The sequence below is a fragment of the Cheilinus undulatus genome, linkage group 6 (assembly GCF_018320785.1).
Source record: "Cheilinus undulatus linkage group 6, ASM1832078v1, whole genome shotgun sequence".
Taxonomy (NCBI): Eukaryota; Metazoa; Chordata; class Actinopteri; order Labriformes; family Labridae; genus Cheilinus; species Cheilinus undulatus.
In genome coordinates, this window is record NC_054870.1 from 21,642,917 (window position 1) to 21,660,613 (window position 17,697).

Genomic DNA, 17,697 nt, shown 5'->3' on the forward strand with positions numbered 1-17,697 from the left:
TGTAGGAGTAGGGAACAGAATCATCTAAAGGTTTTTTTAAAGGTGATGCTTAGCTAGTGCAGGGGGGTGGTCACATGCAGACTGATATGTACAACTGTAAACTCCCTCAGTCCCACCCTCCCTCCCTCTTACCCCACCTCCGTTTATTTTTCTGTCTTCTTTTCAACCAACCTTACAGTCCCACTTCTTTTACAACCCTTCTATCCTGATCTTTCTCTCCTCTTTACCTCTTCTCTGCCCCCTGCCTGTCCCCCTCCCTTTACCCCCCCTTGTCTCTAAATGTGTCTACTTCAGATCCCCAGCGTCTCCCTGGATGGTCTTTTTGATGCGGAGGAGCATCGTGGTCAACCATTGGTCCAGACGAGACACTGAGTCAAACTCCTTGACGGCCTCTGTGAACGCCTCGCTGTTCTGCTCCTCGTGGGCTTCTAGGAGTTTCTATGCCAACAAAAACAGAATACAGATTACGCCTAAGAAAAAACAGATGGCTACATTAAAATCCCATTTCAGAGGTAAATTAATTTAAAGTTACATTTTAATTGCATTTATTCCTTATGTATGAGGAAAAAACATGAATTACTCTAAAGGCTTTGTCTTTTCTCCACTGTTTATGAGGAAAAATCAAGTAAATCTTTTAATCACCTCTATATTATAAACATTAAGTCAGAATGTTAGATTATTAAAAATAACACAAGAAATGCTTTAGATACATATTTAGCTCGTAATACAGTCCTTATAATGTATTGGAGTACATGTTTTATGAAAAATACAACAAAATCTTACAGTAAAACATTAAAAAAAGTAAATAAAGGAGACATGTACCTTTAACAGTTTGAGCTCTCTGGAGTCTGTAAAAGCTGGAAACATCTCCTCATACTTCTCTATGGCCAACTGAAACACACAATCACGCAGAAATGTAATAAGTTTGGACAAATTCAACACAAGGACCAGTTTTCTTTGCAAGCTGAAATGGAGCTCAGTGGATGTTCAAGCAGAAAGGTTATCTCTACCTATCATTAATCACCACCCGTATGTATATCTCCCTTCTTCCTTTCCTTCTCTCTTCCAGCTTCAATGATTAGCTGATTATGGGCGTCAACTCTCTTAAGCACTAAGCTAATAATCAGGAGTGATCCTCTCCTCACTCAGTTGTTTCAGTGTGGATCCTGCAACCCTCCTCCACCCCAGCCACCTCTGTTCAGTTCATCAGCAACTAGTCCAGGTCTTTACAGATCATCTGCTCATCTCATTCTGCATACCTCAACACCACCACCACCGTACATAAGAAATCTAAGACATTGCATATTTCTCTTTCAATAAATGTGTAAAATAACTTATTGCTAAACCCGTATCAATTCTCTCCTGATTGAACTCTTTAACCTCAGTAAAAAATTTGCCTGATAAATCGGGGCCTTAAAAAAAGTTATTGCAGTATATCTAGGAAGTAGTCCAGCCTTAGGCAACGTGTATCAACACAAAATTTTTTTTCCCCTATTTTGCAGGACAAGAAGTAAATTCTGGTTATTTTCTTGAAATCTTGACTGATCTATCCTATTATTTTGAAGAGAAATACTATTTAAGAAAGTTGTTTTTTTTCTATCATAATGTCTTGATTTATACAGACCTATAAAATACAACCAAAATTTATGTTTTAATGACAAACAGTAAAAAAACAAAACAAAACAAAAAACAACAACAAAAAAAACATGTCAGTCTCTTTGTTTCATTATGTTTTGTTTCTCTTTTTGATTTAAATACTGTAGTTCATGTGTGCACATATCTAGTGTGTTACCTTAGCATTCAGCTCATCCACTATGAAGTGACAGAGTGAAGCCTTGAAGAAATACTCTTTAGCATTGTACTTCAACAGAGGATTGTCCATTGTGCTCATAGCAACCTGAAACACAACAGGAAAGGATGCTGTTATAATGAGGTGGACTTTCACATCTATGACTTTGTGTACAAATGTCTCTGTTTTAATTTGTTGCATGTTTAACTTGTGGAAGCTGCGGAGCTATAGAATATTTGTAATTTTACATCCTCCTAAGTATTTTACAGAGACTAATTCCCCCAAAAATTTTCATTTAAAATACAGAAACATAAACTTTCAAATTTTGCCAAACAATTAAATACAGTCCAAATTCAAAATGAACATTTCTTTTGTGAAAAGGAGGTAAGTATAAATGAGACATGGTAATTATCTTCCAACTATTTAAAAAACAGCATGCACTCAGTTGTTACCTGTTCGTAGATCTCAATAGCTTTCTGGTACTGCTCCAACTGAGCACTGTAGTGTCCCACCTTCAGGAGACATTTGTTGGCTGAGCTGAAACACAAACAATCCTTTGAGTCCTGACTGACACCTTAAAAGTTTGTTTATTGATTTTGGTTACTATAAATGTCAAAGTAAACCAGACAATCAACAGATACAAAATGCACCAAATATTTTCATAATTTTTGTTGAAAAAAAAAAAACCTGAAACAGTTATTTGATTTTTGGAAAGTTAGTGATTATTTTTTTTAACTGTCTAAAAATGAATCAATTAGTGGCAACTTTATTTGTATGTGGGCACATTAATATGTAATTTTAACAAAATCCTTGCAACAATTAATGATTCTTTGTTCATAATCAATATCTGAAGATATTTCTTTTGAAAAAAAGTAAAAAAAAAAACAAAACAAGAAAACATATCAAAATATACCGAGACAATCTTTTTGGACTTGGGAGTCTTCAAATTCTTCTTCCTCCATTTTTTTTTAAATTTTTATTTAAACAATCACTACCTTGAAAAAGTAGTTGGAGAGTCACGTTAGGTAAGCAGATTGATGAATTAACTGACCGAGTGTTTCTGCCCTGTTCATATTTTAAATGCAGGCCATAAAGACAACACTCTTTTATTGTTAAAAAAAATTTGAGTATGCTTAGGCGCTGCATAGTTTTCCAAAACTCCAGCTTTCTCCTAACCTTGCAAAGCAGATGGATTCGCTCTTTAAGTGTTTCTCACCGGTGAATCCATCTTGCAAAGCTCCAATCTGAACCGTTTGGACCCGGTTAGAAAGTGACAGGACCAATCAGTGTTGAGAGGCAGTACTTTTGGGCGCGGTGGCATCGTGAAGTATGCAAGCAGCGAGAAGAGGCCGGTGCAATTATGGCGGAAGACACACATCCATCTGGGAAAGCTTCAGTAGGAAACGTTTGAGAAAAGGCAGAGGCTTTGAAAAAAACTCGGAGTATGATTGGATGAATGTTCTGTCTATCACATCTCCACGGGCCAATCAGAGCAACTAAACACGTGACGTAGCCGCTATTGAGCTGCGCATGCGCAGCTACTGAGGAATAACGTAAAACATGGCGACTGTAGACATGTAAGTACTCGACTTTGTCGTTTTAGAAAAGAAAACAACTCACTGCTGTTCTTTGTTCTTCTTTTAACGAAGAAATGTGGTCAAGTTCTGATAAAACTGGCACTTTAGCAACATCCACGCTAAGCTCTTCCTCCATAACTGCACCAGCTCTTGCTGCTGCTTGTTTACATCACAACTCTGCTGCGCCTGAAAGTACTGCCCCTCGTCGCTGATTGGTCCAGTCACTTTCTAACCGGGCCCAAACGGTTCAGATGGGAGCTTTGCAAGATGTATTCGCCAGTGAAAAACAAGGAAACAGGTGTATCCATCTGCTTTGCAAGGTTAGCTAAAGCATAAATTTTATCAGAACTTGACAACATTTCTTTGAACTGAAATGTATATAGTTGCCATGGTTCACATTATGTAGCTCTCTATGGAGTTTACTCCTCTGTAGCGGCGAGCCTCGGTAATGGCTACATCAAGTGTTTTGTTACTCTGACTGGCCCGTAAAGATGTGACAGACAGAACGTTCACCCAATCACCCTCCAAGTAAGGCTCTGCCCTTTCCCAAACGCTGTCTATGGAAGGTTTTCCAGATGGATGTGTGAAACCCTCTAACCCTGGAGTGTTTGTCAATGGATGTGTGAAACACATCCATCTGGCATGCCAGGTCAGCTTTCTCCCACAGTCCAAAGACATTAGTGACTCTGAATGGCCCGTAGGTATAATTGGGAATGTTTGCCTGCCTCTGTATGTCAGCCCGGTTATTGACTGGCAACCAGTCCAGGGTATACCCCTTTTCTTGTTCAACGAGAGCAGGGATCGACACATCCTGCAACCCTGAACAGGATAAGCTGTACAGATAATGGGCTGATGGATGTATACTCTTTCGTTATGCTCTATTACATGTATGGAGCATGATGGGGCACATCAAGAACCACAACTTTATTTCATCATTATTTTCTTTTTCCCTGAAAAGCATTGCTGCAAATTCAAGTGGCACATTTACCTGTTAGATTCCTCTCCTTTGTAGTAATCTGCTGCCTGCTCATAGTGGGCGATGGCCTAAAAACAAAACAAAACACACAAGTCAGGAAAGACCATTAATTATATTTGAGTAATTGAATAAACAATTTCAAGTCTGGATTTCAGGACATTTTCAAAAGACTAATCAGAAAACATATTGCCATATACCTTCTCAATATCGACCAGCTCAGACTCATAAATCTCTGCGATGGTGATGTGATGTTTGGCTGCAATAGTGAACCGACCCTGTGATCAACACGAAAACACACATAGTCAGAGTGTTTGTCAAAGATATTCATTAGAGAAAGCCGTTGAGTTATTGAGGCTAAACTTACCATGTCAGTGTAGATGTCGATGGCCTGGTTTAGACAGTTGATGGCCTCTGAACGAGAGGAAAGGAGTTATAAATATAAGAAAACAGGAAAGGAAATAGAGTCTGCTGAAGCCTTCTGAGTCTACTCTGCCAAATTAAAACTCTCTCAGTTTCCTCCCCCCGTGACCACTAACCCGCTAACCCACAGTGTTTTATTAAGCTCATCAGAGGGAGGCTGCAGTATAACCCAGATATTGGTTTTCTTAGAGCAACTCAGGGACCCATTTAAATCTTCCAACAATAGCACCTCAGGGCCCTAACTCTGACTGAGAGTGATGCAAAGGCTTCCCCTTTGAACACATGTGGCATTGACGAGTCATAATTATGGAGAAAACAGGCCACGGAGCACCAGAGGTGGAAGAAACACTTCATTTTTAACCTGACGACAGCAGGACTAACGCTGAATAGAAATACTCAACAAATAAAGAAATCCTGCAAATAAATGCAGAACAAAATAGAGTATCATGATAACGATGATGTTACATAACTAGATTCCAGCTATTGTTACAGTGTGTCCATTACTTTGCAGCTAGTACAGGGCCTGTTTTAATGTCATGGCTTCATCTTAACTCTGAGATTGATTTCTGCTTTTGGGCTGTTGTTCCCTGTTTCTAAGATGGTACCCCATTAACTTTCAATCTTGGTTAATGATTGTATTTATTCATATAATAATCATAATAACAATAATTAGCATTAGCATCAAAAACACAACAAAGTAATTTCCCAGTGCTCTACAGAAAACAATTCTTTGATGTCATCTTTTTTTATCAGTTTTAGGTGGACTTCATCGTGTCCCAACCTTTTTCAAATTTCTTTTATGAGCTTTTTTTCACTGTAATATATATTCTGTTTCATTGTTTATATTTAAGGATAAAGCTTGCCTTCAAGCCGCCACCCCAACAGTTAGGCCCCAGAAAGCTTTCCCTATTCATCCCCCTCATGAGAAACCCTTATTTTGTTCAATGTGTATTTATTTTGTGTTTGTTGTACTCTCACCGTCATTGTGTGCTCAACTATTCTACAAGATTAAATCAAGGTTGAATAAATGAATTCAGAAAGAAAGAAAAGATTAAATAATTAAAAAACTCTTTGTTCAAAGAGTTTGATACATTTGTGGAGCTTTTTAGCACACATTTCCACCATATAAGAGAAAGAGGTGACCCTGTCTCACCTTGCGGGTCGGCCTTCTTGTATGCATTTCCGGCATCAACGAAGCTGGTGGCTGAGTCCAGTTTGTTCTGCAGCTGCATGTGGAGCCGAGCGGCCTGACAGAACGCATTCCCCGCAGCTAAACACACAGACACATGCACAAAAATAGAGTCGTGGTTACAACAGGACGAGTTACAATAGATGCACTCTGGCAGCATTAAACCTCCTTTCACCAAACTTTCACATTTTTAATAAAATGTTACCCTGTGTTTCTTCTGCACTCATAATTCAGTTTGTCAACACACATCAGGCAGAAAAAAACATCAAAACAAATCTGAGCAGCTAAATTCTGCTCAGCATGAGCTATTATTGGCATAACTGGAGCACATGCTGGTTTCTGCAGCCACCAATGTGCCAATTCTTTACTTCACAGTCCTGAATTTTCATATGAATTCTCCATATGTATAAATTTAAAGCTCTTAGTGATTATATAAAATTCTTTACAGAGATAAAATATTTATAATCTGTTACTATGTGGAGGGGAAATAAAAGCATTCAAATGTGTGTGTGGGTGTTTGTGAGGGAGTTTGTTTATTTGTGTGCAGATAAATCATTGTTATTTGTTTAGTAAGCGGTATGTGATGTATTGATATATGTATGTGTCTCCTACCGCTCCAGTTCTTTGCCATCTTAAACATGTTGGCTGCTCTGGCGTACATCTCACAGGCATCCTCTACCTTATGGTTTCCCCTGTAACACACACAAATCCAAACATTAAAAACAGTAAAATATGTTTAAGAGTATGGAATTTGACTGCTTGAGTCCAGGATTTTTTGATCTACCTTTCACGGTGACTAGACCTTAAAAAAGGAAACAGTTAAACAAAAAAAAAAAAGCCTTTATTCTGTAGGTCTATTTTTCAAAAGCCTATAAATGTATCAATCATGGCTTTACACACTCCAAACACAAAATACAAGAGACTGTCCTCATCTATATATAGTAGGGATGCACTGACTGTAAAGCTGATATCAGTGTTTTTTCTCATCACTTCTTTCACTTTATCACTCCCACTATGCCAACATTTTCTCTCACATTATTTGCTGAAGGTCATTGTTTGTCAAAAGTGCCAATATTGGCCGATATCAATTTTAAACTGAAACATCGGTGCATCCCTAATATCTTGCCTCATCCAACGGGAGAGTCACGTTCATGAAGGCATAATTAGGGACTGACGGAAATCTGACAATTAGCTGATTAACAGTATCTGCATTTTATTTATAATTGTCCAAAATCAGTTAATTCAATGGTGTGTTTCTTTGGCTTCACTGCAAGGCATGTCTTCCCCTCTGTTTTGGTTTTCACTGTCCACAGTCTCATCTGATGTCCTGCCCACGACACGATCTGACTGGGCTGATGTCACACAACCAGCCAATCAACCCTGAGGTCTGGGTGGTACTGACCAGGATGTAGTGTCCAGCATTACTTATGGCAATATACGCAATAAAAGGACATTATACATTACAAGCTAGACTATCTACCACACAGAGTGCTCACATGCAAATGGGTGCCAGGAAGGAACAGCACTTCTGATTACACAAGACTAGGGACATTTGGGACTGCAGTCTTATTTTTTGTTGAGCAGTGTGATTGAAGTAGGAATGAAAGAAAGTTTAAAATGATTGCTTTTATATTTACAGGGTGTATAGTGCCTGCCTGAGGGGAGTAGTTCATGTTCTTGAAATAAAATGTGAGAAGGGTCATCTAGGATGTTCTGAGCCTGGTGTACTACAGTTAAACATCATATCAAAATAACTGAATAATCCATTAATAAGTAATTTCTAACAACCAAAAAGAAGTCAAACTCCCTTTTGGTTTGTTGTTCTCGGCTCTGTGTTCACATTGAAGGGTTAGCGCTTCCTAAGGGACCTAAACATGTTTACTTCATGTGTTTTTTTATCCCATGAACCCCTCCCTCTTCAACTCTAGACCCATGTACCACATCGGGGAAGAAATACGACTTTGCCAACTCAGGGACATTGAGCGGGCGAGGATGAGGACACTTAATGCAAAGGCACAATGGCAGAATATTGGTGCAAGAGTAAATTTTATAAAAGACTTTCCAAACCAAAGAAATGACTTCGCTACATCTAAAATACCAAACTAACTTAGGGCTGAAAATCTGAATGGAGATCAGTCCTAAAAATAATTGTGTTCAAAACACTGCAGGAGGGGTGGGGAAGAGGGATGGTGGTGAGCTGAGTTAGCTTAGTTTTGTTATGAAAGACTGGTGCTTAAGAAAGCATGAACTCTAGTGGATATCTGCTTTAAAAATCATTTAACTTATTTCAACAATCTAATCTTCATGATTTGTTTAACCTGAGTTAGCCTACTCCATAATAACTGATTGTTGGTCTATGTTGAAATGAATTAAACTTTTCAGATATCTAGTGCTTCAGATTTGAATATCACGACTATTTATGTAAATACTTTATATTCCCTGTACAAGTAATTAACTTTCATTGTGCTTTTCCATTCATTGTGTTGTCTCTGATCTGGACCATGAGTCTGTAATTAAATTTGAACTGAACTGCAAGAGCAGATTTGTGTTAATTCTCTGCTTTTGACATCGTCAGATTCTAGGAGGCTGTGTTGTCTTTTTGTTTGCAGGAAAAGTGCTTAGATTTCACTTTGGCTTTGCAGACTGTCTCACTCTGACCATGAGTATTTTACAGCAGTATGCAGGCTGGTCTAGGTGAAGGACATTGTAACAGAGAGGATGTGAGGATACACAAATGTCCCTTCTGGGAGTCTTAAATCTTGTGTTGTAATCTAACATGTACAGAAATATTTCAGATTCAGTTAATAACTGATCTATATAGAGCTCAGCCTGTATTTTTGAATTAAAGATCATGTGGCTGCAGCTTCAACTAGTTCATACAGTGTTTACACCTGTCTCCAGAGCTCCTACTGTGCTGCTCTGTTCTGTTTGGATCAGATTAGAATAGATTAGTCTTCAGAAATAATTTATCCTGGGCATGTTTGAGAAAGCACCAGTCCATTCACAATTGAGTTTAACTTAACAAGCAGTATCACAACAGAACTGTAAGAACAGGCCATAAAACACTATGACCTTGTATAATATCTTACAAAAAACTGTAGATAAATTATTAATGTGATAAAGGAGAGTCACATAGAGAACAGCAAACTGAGCAACATGAAAATAATCCATTATAAACTGCATAACAAAGCAGAGGTACATTAGCATTTTTTGTTATAGAATTATTCAGGTTAAAGATTTACAAGCATTTTTGACTCAATACATTTGAGCTTTTACTGCATTGCTAGATAGGAGAGCTGATTCCTCTGTTGTGTTGTTTAGAGAACATGGGTTTATTTCATGTACAAGTCTGAGAATCAACATCTTTCTTTAAAAACACATGCAATAACATAGGTAATGGCAGAAATGAAAATCCTAAGCACTGCTTGCAAACAGGCAATCCTCATCTAGCTCTCAATCAAGGCTTTTACATTTCTAATTGTTTTATTGCTGTAATAAAACATATCTGCCCCAGTATCATTGCTTCAAATCAACAAAAGAATGTATCTGGCATGTCAGGAATCCTAACTGAATTTGCTCCATCTCCAAACTCGTTATAAAACATGCTGGTAGCCACGTGGGGAAACAGATGTTGTCTACTGCAGGGCTTAGTTTGAAGAAACACTGGCTGACATTCTGTTTTTCTTTAAAACCTTAATTGTAACCATAGACTGTATAAAACATGGACGTATTCTCAGTGACATCAGCCATTGGTTTCTGAAATATAGCTTTGAAGTCAAATTATGGGGATTGCCAATGCTGGAGATGCTGACTCAAGCTAATTTTCAGTCAATCTAGTAAAAGGCAGAGCTGAGGCAGAACATCTGCAATGTTCCCACCTGCCATTCAGATCAACAAAACAGATTTATTAGAAGATCAACACCCAGTAGTGTGTGTGCTATTAAAGAGATGAACTATTCAGGTCTTATTCATTTTTTAAACTAGGCCATAAACATTTTTTTCTTGCCTACTGCATACAGACTTATTAGACTTGGTGGAAAAAAGGGACTTAAGGGGCTTTTGGAGCCAGCCTCAAGTGGCCCTTTAAGGAACTGCAGTTTTCTGCTCTTCTGCATGGAGTTAGTTTTCCACACCTGAGGTTGCTACTTGTTTAAACCCACCATCACTGAACAACTAGATTACTGATATACATACATTCATGTAAATGGAGACTTTCACTATTGTGGCTGAGAAAGGTTGGGGTAATTTAAAACTACTCTTTAACAAGTCTTTAGCTAATGATTTATTTCAGTATTTCCAGACTAAAAGTTACCATTGTTTACTTTTCCTCAACAGACAGTTCAAACCTCTAGACTAGTGGTCATCAACTCCATATTCACAAGGGTCACCTTTCTCCTTGACTGATGGTGTGGCGGCTAGACCTTGAAATAAACTGAAATAAAATCTTTATTTTTGTCTGATTAAAATATTGCTGGAAAAACACTGATTCCTTCAAAAATTAATGGAACTTTAAGTCTTTAGCAATAAGATAAGTCCCTATCACCTTTACTGCAGCCAGCCACAAGGGGGCGATTGAGATATTTTAGCTACATATTTCTGGAGCCCTCTTGATGTCTGTCAGTGAGTTTGATGCTAATATGCTGTGATAGGCTAAACACACATGCAGGAAAAAGTTAAACTATAGCATGCCATATTTTTGCCCTCTCAAATTTTCTGAATTTGATAATCCTCTGAGGGCCGGATGGGAATCTGTGGGGGGCCTGATGTGGGCCTCCAGATGATTATCACTGCTCTAGATTATTGCTATTGTATTGATGCTTGAGGGTTTTATTTGGCACTAGAGTCTTGTGGTAGGTGTTGTTTGTGAGCAGAGAGAAGAGAATGAAAGACTGGGTTAATGTAGTTGTTTCCTCAACACATCACCATGCCACAGGTTTCTGTTACACCTTCTAAACCTAAACTGCCAAAGGGCTGAGAACGGGCTGACGGGAGGAGACTGCTGCTGCTGACAGGGGAGTTTTACACGCATTCAGAGAAGTGCAGGTAGCAATTTCCCCTTAAATGCATCAGATACACAAATGTATGGAGTCAGACTGTACTCTTTAACAGGAGCTACTGTGGCAGCATAATAATTACAAATACATTAAAAAGTGCAAAGTCCATATTGTTACTTTAATGGTTGTATGCAGGGCTTGACATTAACACCCACCAACCCACCAAATGCTGTTGGATTTCAGCAGCAGTGTGTAACACTGTAACTCCCACTAGGCTGTTCTTTGGTGGCATGAATTTCCCTTAACTGTAGTCATCTGAAAAGGCATATTAAATATTAAACTAATTGCTGAGGATGTTCCCAGGCATCTGTTTCCCTCTTCTGCTAAGCATCCATTTAAACTGCATTTAACCAACTACTCTAAAGGGGAGAAAATGCTAAGAGAACAAACTCACCAGGGGGTCACTGTGTCAGGGGCTATGAAATGAGCCCGATATGCTGTGTAGAGCGTGGCTAACATTAGCAGCTAGCTCCACAAGCCTTCATTTCTTTTGGCAGATTAATATCGTGCTTCAAGTGGTTACTGGTCACTTCAGTTGAGAAGTTTTACATGAGAATAACCCTCAACAGCCTCAATACAAATTTACCTCCATTTTAAAACTGTCATATTGCACTGTTCCTATGACACGTGTACCACTAAGCTTCTCATATCCTTGTGTGGCGAAGTGCCTGGGGAAAGCTCTGACAGGAAGGCAGCGACCATTAACTAAAGGTAAAGCGGCTACTAGTGGTGGAAGGCTTCATTACAGTTTCAAAAGAGCATTTCACAGGGATTTCATGCTAATGTTTATCAAAATGATAGGTAGGTAGCTTGACTGACAAGTATGTCTTCTATAGCTAATTTGATATATGAATTTAATTGTAAACTTTAACCCGATAACTGCACATCCCTACAGACTGCAATGTGACACTTTGACACTACAATCCCCATGAGCTCTATATGCACAATGATGTAATTCTGAAATTACAAATTGCAGTATTATGACTGACCGCTCTTATGGGTTTGAATTGATTTGTCTAAAAATCTAAAGCAAATTTCTTGCTGGTTTTTTGTGGTTTAGCTTTATGCAATAAGAAGCTACTCCTTTGTCTAAACAGACTGCATGTTTTCATCAAAAAGGAACTTCATATATCACTGTATCAGAGCTAAATATTTGATAATATTCTTTAATCAGACCTTTAGTTCTGTGTGTTTTAAGTAGTCTTGATTTGGGTGTGTACTGTGGCCATGAACATTTAAAATGGTTCTAAATCTAGTTCAAGTTCATGTAAATTCTAATGTGGCATTGTAATTTATATACATGAAACAGAATTTCCTAATAATAGAATTTGGGTTTATGAGTGGCTCATTTTTGGAAAATCTAAGACAGACACTGAGAAGAACAGTTAATGTCAAGCCCTCCATTGTCAGGCCCTGATTTGATTAAACAAATGGCAAAACAAGCCTTTCATTTATATGCAGTCGCAGACTTGTCATTGTAATTGCTACAGGCTGGCTGACAATATGATGAGAGTTAGGGCTCTGACGATTTGGGCAAAATGATCCAATTGAAATTTTGCCATAACATTAATGTGACCGTGATTTAATATGTGTTTAATTTCTAAGTTCTTCATCTTATGTATTTTTCAACAAACACAAGCAAAAAAACTATTCCATAGTATAACCAACAGAATATTAGATAGTAGGGGCTGACCGATTGTCAGCCAGGCTAATTATTGAGGCCAACATATTACACTGACCGTATGATATCACATCCTGTTTTTCCTGCTGCTACTGTGTCACTCCATGCAATTTCTAATGCAGATAGATTTTGGGTGACACCATCTATTTTTCTCATTTTTTTTGAGCATGCAAAATTACTTTGGCCACATTAATCACATTTTGTACATCATAATAAAAGCATATCTGTTCCAATATTGGCTATCAGTCTCATGAACAACTAACAACTCTTATTGGTTTTGGCCCTGAAAACCAACACAAGTCAACCCCAGTTAAACAGAACAAACTAAGGCTAAATGGTTTTGAAAAAAAATGTCTGATGCTGATTACTTTGACTCATATAGCAAACTGAATGTGAATTGTTTTTTTTTAAGGGAATGGTCATTTTTACATTATTTCCATTTTGATTAAAGAAGTAGGACCAAGATAGTGCAGTGGTTAGAGCTGGTGTTTCACAACTGAGATTGCCTTTTTTTGGTCTGGACGGGAACAAAGTTACAGGAGGAAGGCTAATTTTTTTTTTTTTTTGGGGGGGGGGGGGTGAATCAGCTCTTTGTGTAATCAAGATAAAATAATCTTATATTCAAGGACATGACCCTCACCATGCTTACCATGGAAGAACTGAACCATGGTCTTCTACATGACATGTAGAGGTACTGCCCACTAACAGTTCTGAGATACTGATAAACACCTTTATCATATCTGTGTTAGATTTGCTTTTACTCCTCTTTAATTGACAGGCTCTACCTGAAGCTCCCCATATCCAGTAATGCATCATTGTAGAAGGCCTCAATTTGGACTGAGCACTCAATTTATCAGTGGCTTTGCACAGCCAGTCAATTGATCAGCCAGCCACTAAATGATTCTATCCATCTATCTGAATGTTTTTATATTTGTCATGTAAACATCAGCCGCTCCCACACATGAAACCCCCACCCATCCATCCACGCACACACACAGAGCCACTGAACCAGCCCCCGCATCACCATACTACCACCGACTCATGCCACCGTTCACCGTCCTGTCGACGCTGCTCTATGCGCATCTCTGCATCCCCTGCCTGGCCTCGCGCGCTGAGAAGCCCTGTTCGCTTTCATGCAGCACTGGCGCGAGGCACAGGAGGCGAGAAGGCAAAGTGCCACATTTATATTTTCCTGCGTGACAGGCCACGACACGCAGGCCTCGTTATCTGCGATGACAGCTCGAATTTAGACGGCAAAAGGTGCGCTATGCTAAATCCTCCAGAGGACACAGTGTCACAGCTACGCACGAGCTCATATAGGAATGTAAAGAAAATACTATCGATATAAAAAGCCCATAAGACGAGAAATACGACAGTTAAGGGTTAATCAGGCCTCTAAAGCCAATCATTTAGAACCACGGAGACGTAATAGAATTATCAGAGGCTTATTAGGGAAATATTAGCACTATTTCTCCGTGAAGGAAAGCAGAAGAAGCGCCCTGCAGGCTCTAAAGGGCCCTGCATGCACGAGTCCTACCCCCCATACCCATATGAGAGAGACAGAGAGGTAAACAGAGACAGAGCGGAGAATGGGAGCATCCTTTACCCGAACATCCCGCCGAGGAAGGATCCAGACGCTTTGACCTTCTTGTCAGCTTCAGCCATCAGCTGCATGGCCTCCTTCTCTTTGCCGGAGTTGTCCATGGCGGGCTGTGTTTGCCGCTGGCGGAGCGATGGGAGCAAAACAGGCCGATGTTCCGCAGTGGACGGAGAGGAGAGCGCGAGAGGAGAGGAGAGGAGAGAGACGACTCTGCTGGTCCTGATGCTGGGAGGCTGCGGCTCTTCTTCTACGGAGAGAGAGGAGGGTCAGTCACAGCTCGATGCTACCATCTGCTGGGGTAAAGTAGGAATTGCGGCATGCGAAATATCTGAAAACATTAATCCTCACATAGCTTTGGTAACAGACTTTGTTTCCAGGTTGTGAATTATTCTTCTTCTTGCTTGGACTTATGCTAAGCTTCAGAAGTAGGCAAGTATCTTTTGGTAGGAAATGTGAATGTTGAATCAAATATAGTGGAGGAGATAACCACAACAATTGATCACTTTGTGATACAGGCATGAAATTTGAAATTGAAACTGAAATTTAAAAAAACCACTGCACTCCCCTCACTCTCCTTTTCCCTCCCTCTCCCAGAAAAATACCAAAAAAATGTTGTCATTGATTCACTGAGCGTTATTTCAAGTTCAAGTTTATGTAAAAGTTAGTGTAAATTGTAAATAGTTCTTTTACTCTTGTGATCAAAAACATTGATCTGAAACTTAATTCAAGTTGCAAGTTCATTTAAAACATAGTGTAAATTTGAAATGGGTCTCTTACTCTTGAGATCAAAAGAATTGATCTGAAGCTCAATTCTGAAGTGTCTGTAATTTTCTAATAAACAAAATATAGCAGGTAGCAACTTTTGCTCAAACTGTATCAATTTCAGGCTTAAAAAGCAACAACCCCAAACTCAATTTCCGTTCCATCTTTGCAACTTCGCTGTGTCATACGGAATTGCATAAATAAAACAACCCCTGTTTAAGCTACACCCATTCCTGATCTAAGCACCTGCCAATTTATCCCCTAACCTCCACCCTCTCCAATGGTATGGTAGACAAATTAAACTAATTAGGTCCTTAATATCAGTAAATAGCCATTCCTGATAGGAAAATTGATGTGAAAACGGTTATCATTGGCTGCCATGGGCGCCATGTTGAAAATTCTTCATGCCTCCACATCTTTTGGGAATGCCTTTGGCTATAACAGTACCAGATTTCATGCTTGTATCACAAAATGAACAATTGTTATGGAATTTCTAAGCTGCCCCACTAATAAGGGCCTATTGGAAATCAGCAACATTCACACAGCCTCCATTTTTTCTCTGACATCATGCTCAGTGCTAACCTTACAAAGCAGATGGATACGCCCGTTTCCGTGTTTCTCACTGGCGAATCCATCTTGCAAAGCTCCGTCTGAACTGTTTCGGCCCGGTTAGAAAGTGACAGGAGGACCAATCAGCATCGAGGGGCAGTACTTTCGGGCGCAGCGGAGTCACAATGTATGCAAGCAGCAACAACAGGCCAGTGCAACTGTGGTGGAAGACATTAGCGTGGATGCTGCTAAAGCACCAGTTTTATCAGAACTTGATGACATTTCTTCGTTAAAAGACGAACAAAGAACAGCATTGAGTTGTTTTCTTTTCAAAAACGACAAAAGTCGTGTACTGACATGTCTACAGTCGCCATGGTTCGCGGCGTTATGCAGTTCTCTATGCAGTTTCCTCCTTCAGTAGGCGCTCAGCTCGGTAGCAGCTGCGTCACGTGTTTTGTTGCTCTGATTGGCCTGTAAAGATGTGATAGACAGAACGTTCATCCAAACACCCTCCGAGTTTTTTTCAAAAGCTCTGCCCTTTTCCAAACACCATCTATGGAAGGTTTTTCAGATGGATGTGTGAAACAAATTCATCTGGCGTGCCAGGTTAGCTTAGTGCAGAAAGTTAAAATATTCTGTCCCAACATTACAAGTGCCATATAAAGGCTTTGTAAATCCTATTAATGTAAGAAACCTGATAAATTCCTATCATTTTACTGCTTCAGCATTTATCAGCCACATTATGTAAAAACTCATTAGCTACTGTCCAAAATAGCTAGTTTTGACCTTACGTAAACTTAAACTTACATGTATATATTTAATGATCATAAAAAGCCAAGAAGGACAAACAATCCCAGCTAATTGTTGATAAGCTTTTAGCTAAGAACTGGCTAAATGCTAGCCTAAGCTACTGTTAGCTAGCCTAAGCTACTGTTTATTAGCTAGCATCTGCATTTCACTTCCTTTTAACAGAGAGGTCATTGAAAAACATGACTGTCTAGCTAGTTATTTGTCTGAACATGGCATATTAGTTAACAAATCTATGAAAATACAAATGAAAGTATAGGAAAAAAACACTCATCTCCTCTGTTCTTCTCTTTTCTCTTGTGTGTGAGATGGTTGAGGGCCACATGGGCACAGTAATGCCCGCCCAGCTTACAGGGCCATACAGAGCCTCAAGGCAGCTGCTGCCTCTCTGACTGCATTGCTCCTCAGTAAAGGCGCCTGGTGCCACAATCCTGAAAGAGGATTCAGAAGTTATATTTGGCAGATCTTTTCAGTTGTGTGCTCCACATGGATGACGCAGACACACTGTGGGCCCATCTGTAAGCTATAACCCATCATCTTTCAAGGAGACTTAACAGGCAGTGAATAAGATCAAGGCTGGGAAAGCACCAGGTGTAGCACAGGCTCCCTCCTGTGGTTGCATGCTCTCAGCTGCTCTGCATGGAGAACCGGCATCATCCCTACTGACTGGAAGAGGGGCATTGTTGTTCCTATCTGGAAGGTAAAGGGTGATGTGTGATAGTGTAACAACTACAGGGGCAAGCAACTAAATTGCTTGCACTGATTCTACTGAACAGGATTCCGTGATCCGCTGCTCCAACACCAGCGGCCTGAATAGCTGGGCTAAGAGTACATCTAAGAGGTCTACAGTAGATCGCATCCTGGCACTTTGGGTTCTCACTGAGCACTTTCAAGAATTCAGAAGAGGTTGCCTGCAGCCTATTTTGGCTTCCAGAAGGCGTTTGACTTGGTGAGTAGAAATGTCCTCTGGAAGACTCATCCAGCTGATGTCTTCCCTATATTCTGGTACAGAGTGCTGGGAAGTGTGGTGGCGCTTCCTCTAACTTCTTCCCAGTTGATTCTGGGGTGAGGCAGGGGTGCATCATAGCTCCTACACTCTCCAGTACCTGTCTGGACTGGATAATGGGGTGGATTATAGGGGCAGTGAACTGTGGAGTACCATTTGGTGATGTCAAGATCACTGATCTGGATTTTGCTGGTGATGCTGTGGTCCTTGCAGAGACTGTAGATGTCCTTGTGGGGGCTCTTATATTGTTAAGTGAAGAGGCTGAAACTTTGGGAATGCACATCCCA

General features: G+C 39.7%; 1 protein-coding gene across 1 annotated transcript; it reads right to left on the reverse strand.

Annotated features, from left to right (window-relative positions):
• Positions 1-272: 272 nt before the first annotated feature.
• napba (N-ethylmaleimide-sensitive factor attachment protein, beta a) lies at positions 273-14,518 on the reverse strand. The gene is made up of 10 exons (XM_041789944.1): positions 14,293-14,518; positions 6,564-6,643; positions 5,916-6,032; positions 4,707-4,753; positions 4,540-4,617; positions 4,355-4,410; positions 2,242-2,326; positions 1,793-1,897; positions 823-891; positions 273-438 (listed from the first exon to the last, which is right to left on the reverse strand). The coding sequence occupies exons 1-10, from the start codon at positions 14,388-14,390 to the stop codon at positions 286-288; spliced, it is 888 nt and encodes a 295-aa protein (XP_041645878.1). The 5' UTR covers positions 14,391-14,518; the 3' UTR covers positions 273-285.
• Between the last annotated feature and the right edge of the window lie 3,179 nt (positions 14,519-17,697).

Coding starts and splice junctions, on each gene's coding strand:
- napba (XM_041789944.1), bottom strand. CDS start 14,390: ATGGACAACTCCGGCAAAGAGAAGGAGGCCATGCAGCTGATGGCTGAA. Junction 4,411..4,539: donor AGCTGGTCGATATTGAGAAG/GTATATGGCAAT, acceptor TTTTGTTTTTAG/GCCATCGCCCACTATGAGCA. Junction 439..822: donor GAGAGCTCAAACTGTTAAAG/GTACATGTCTCC, acceptor TTGTTGGCATAG/AAACTCCTAGAAGCCCACGA.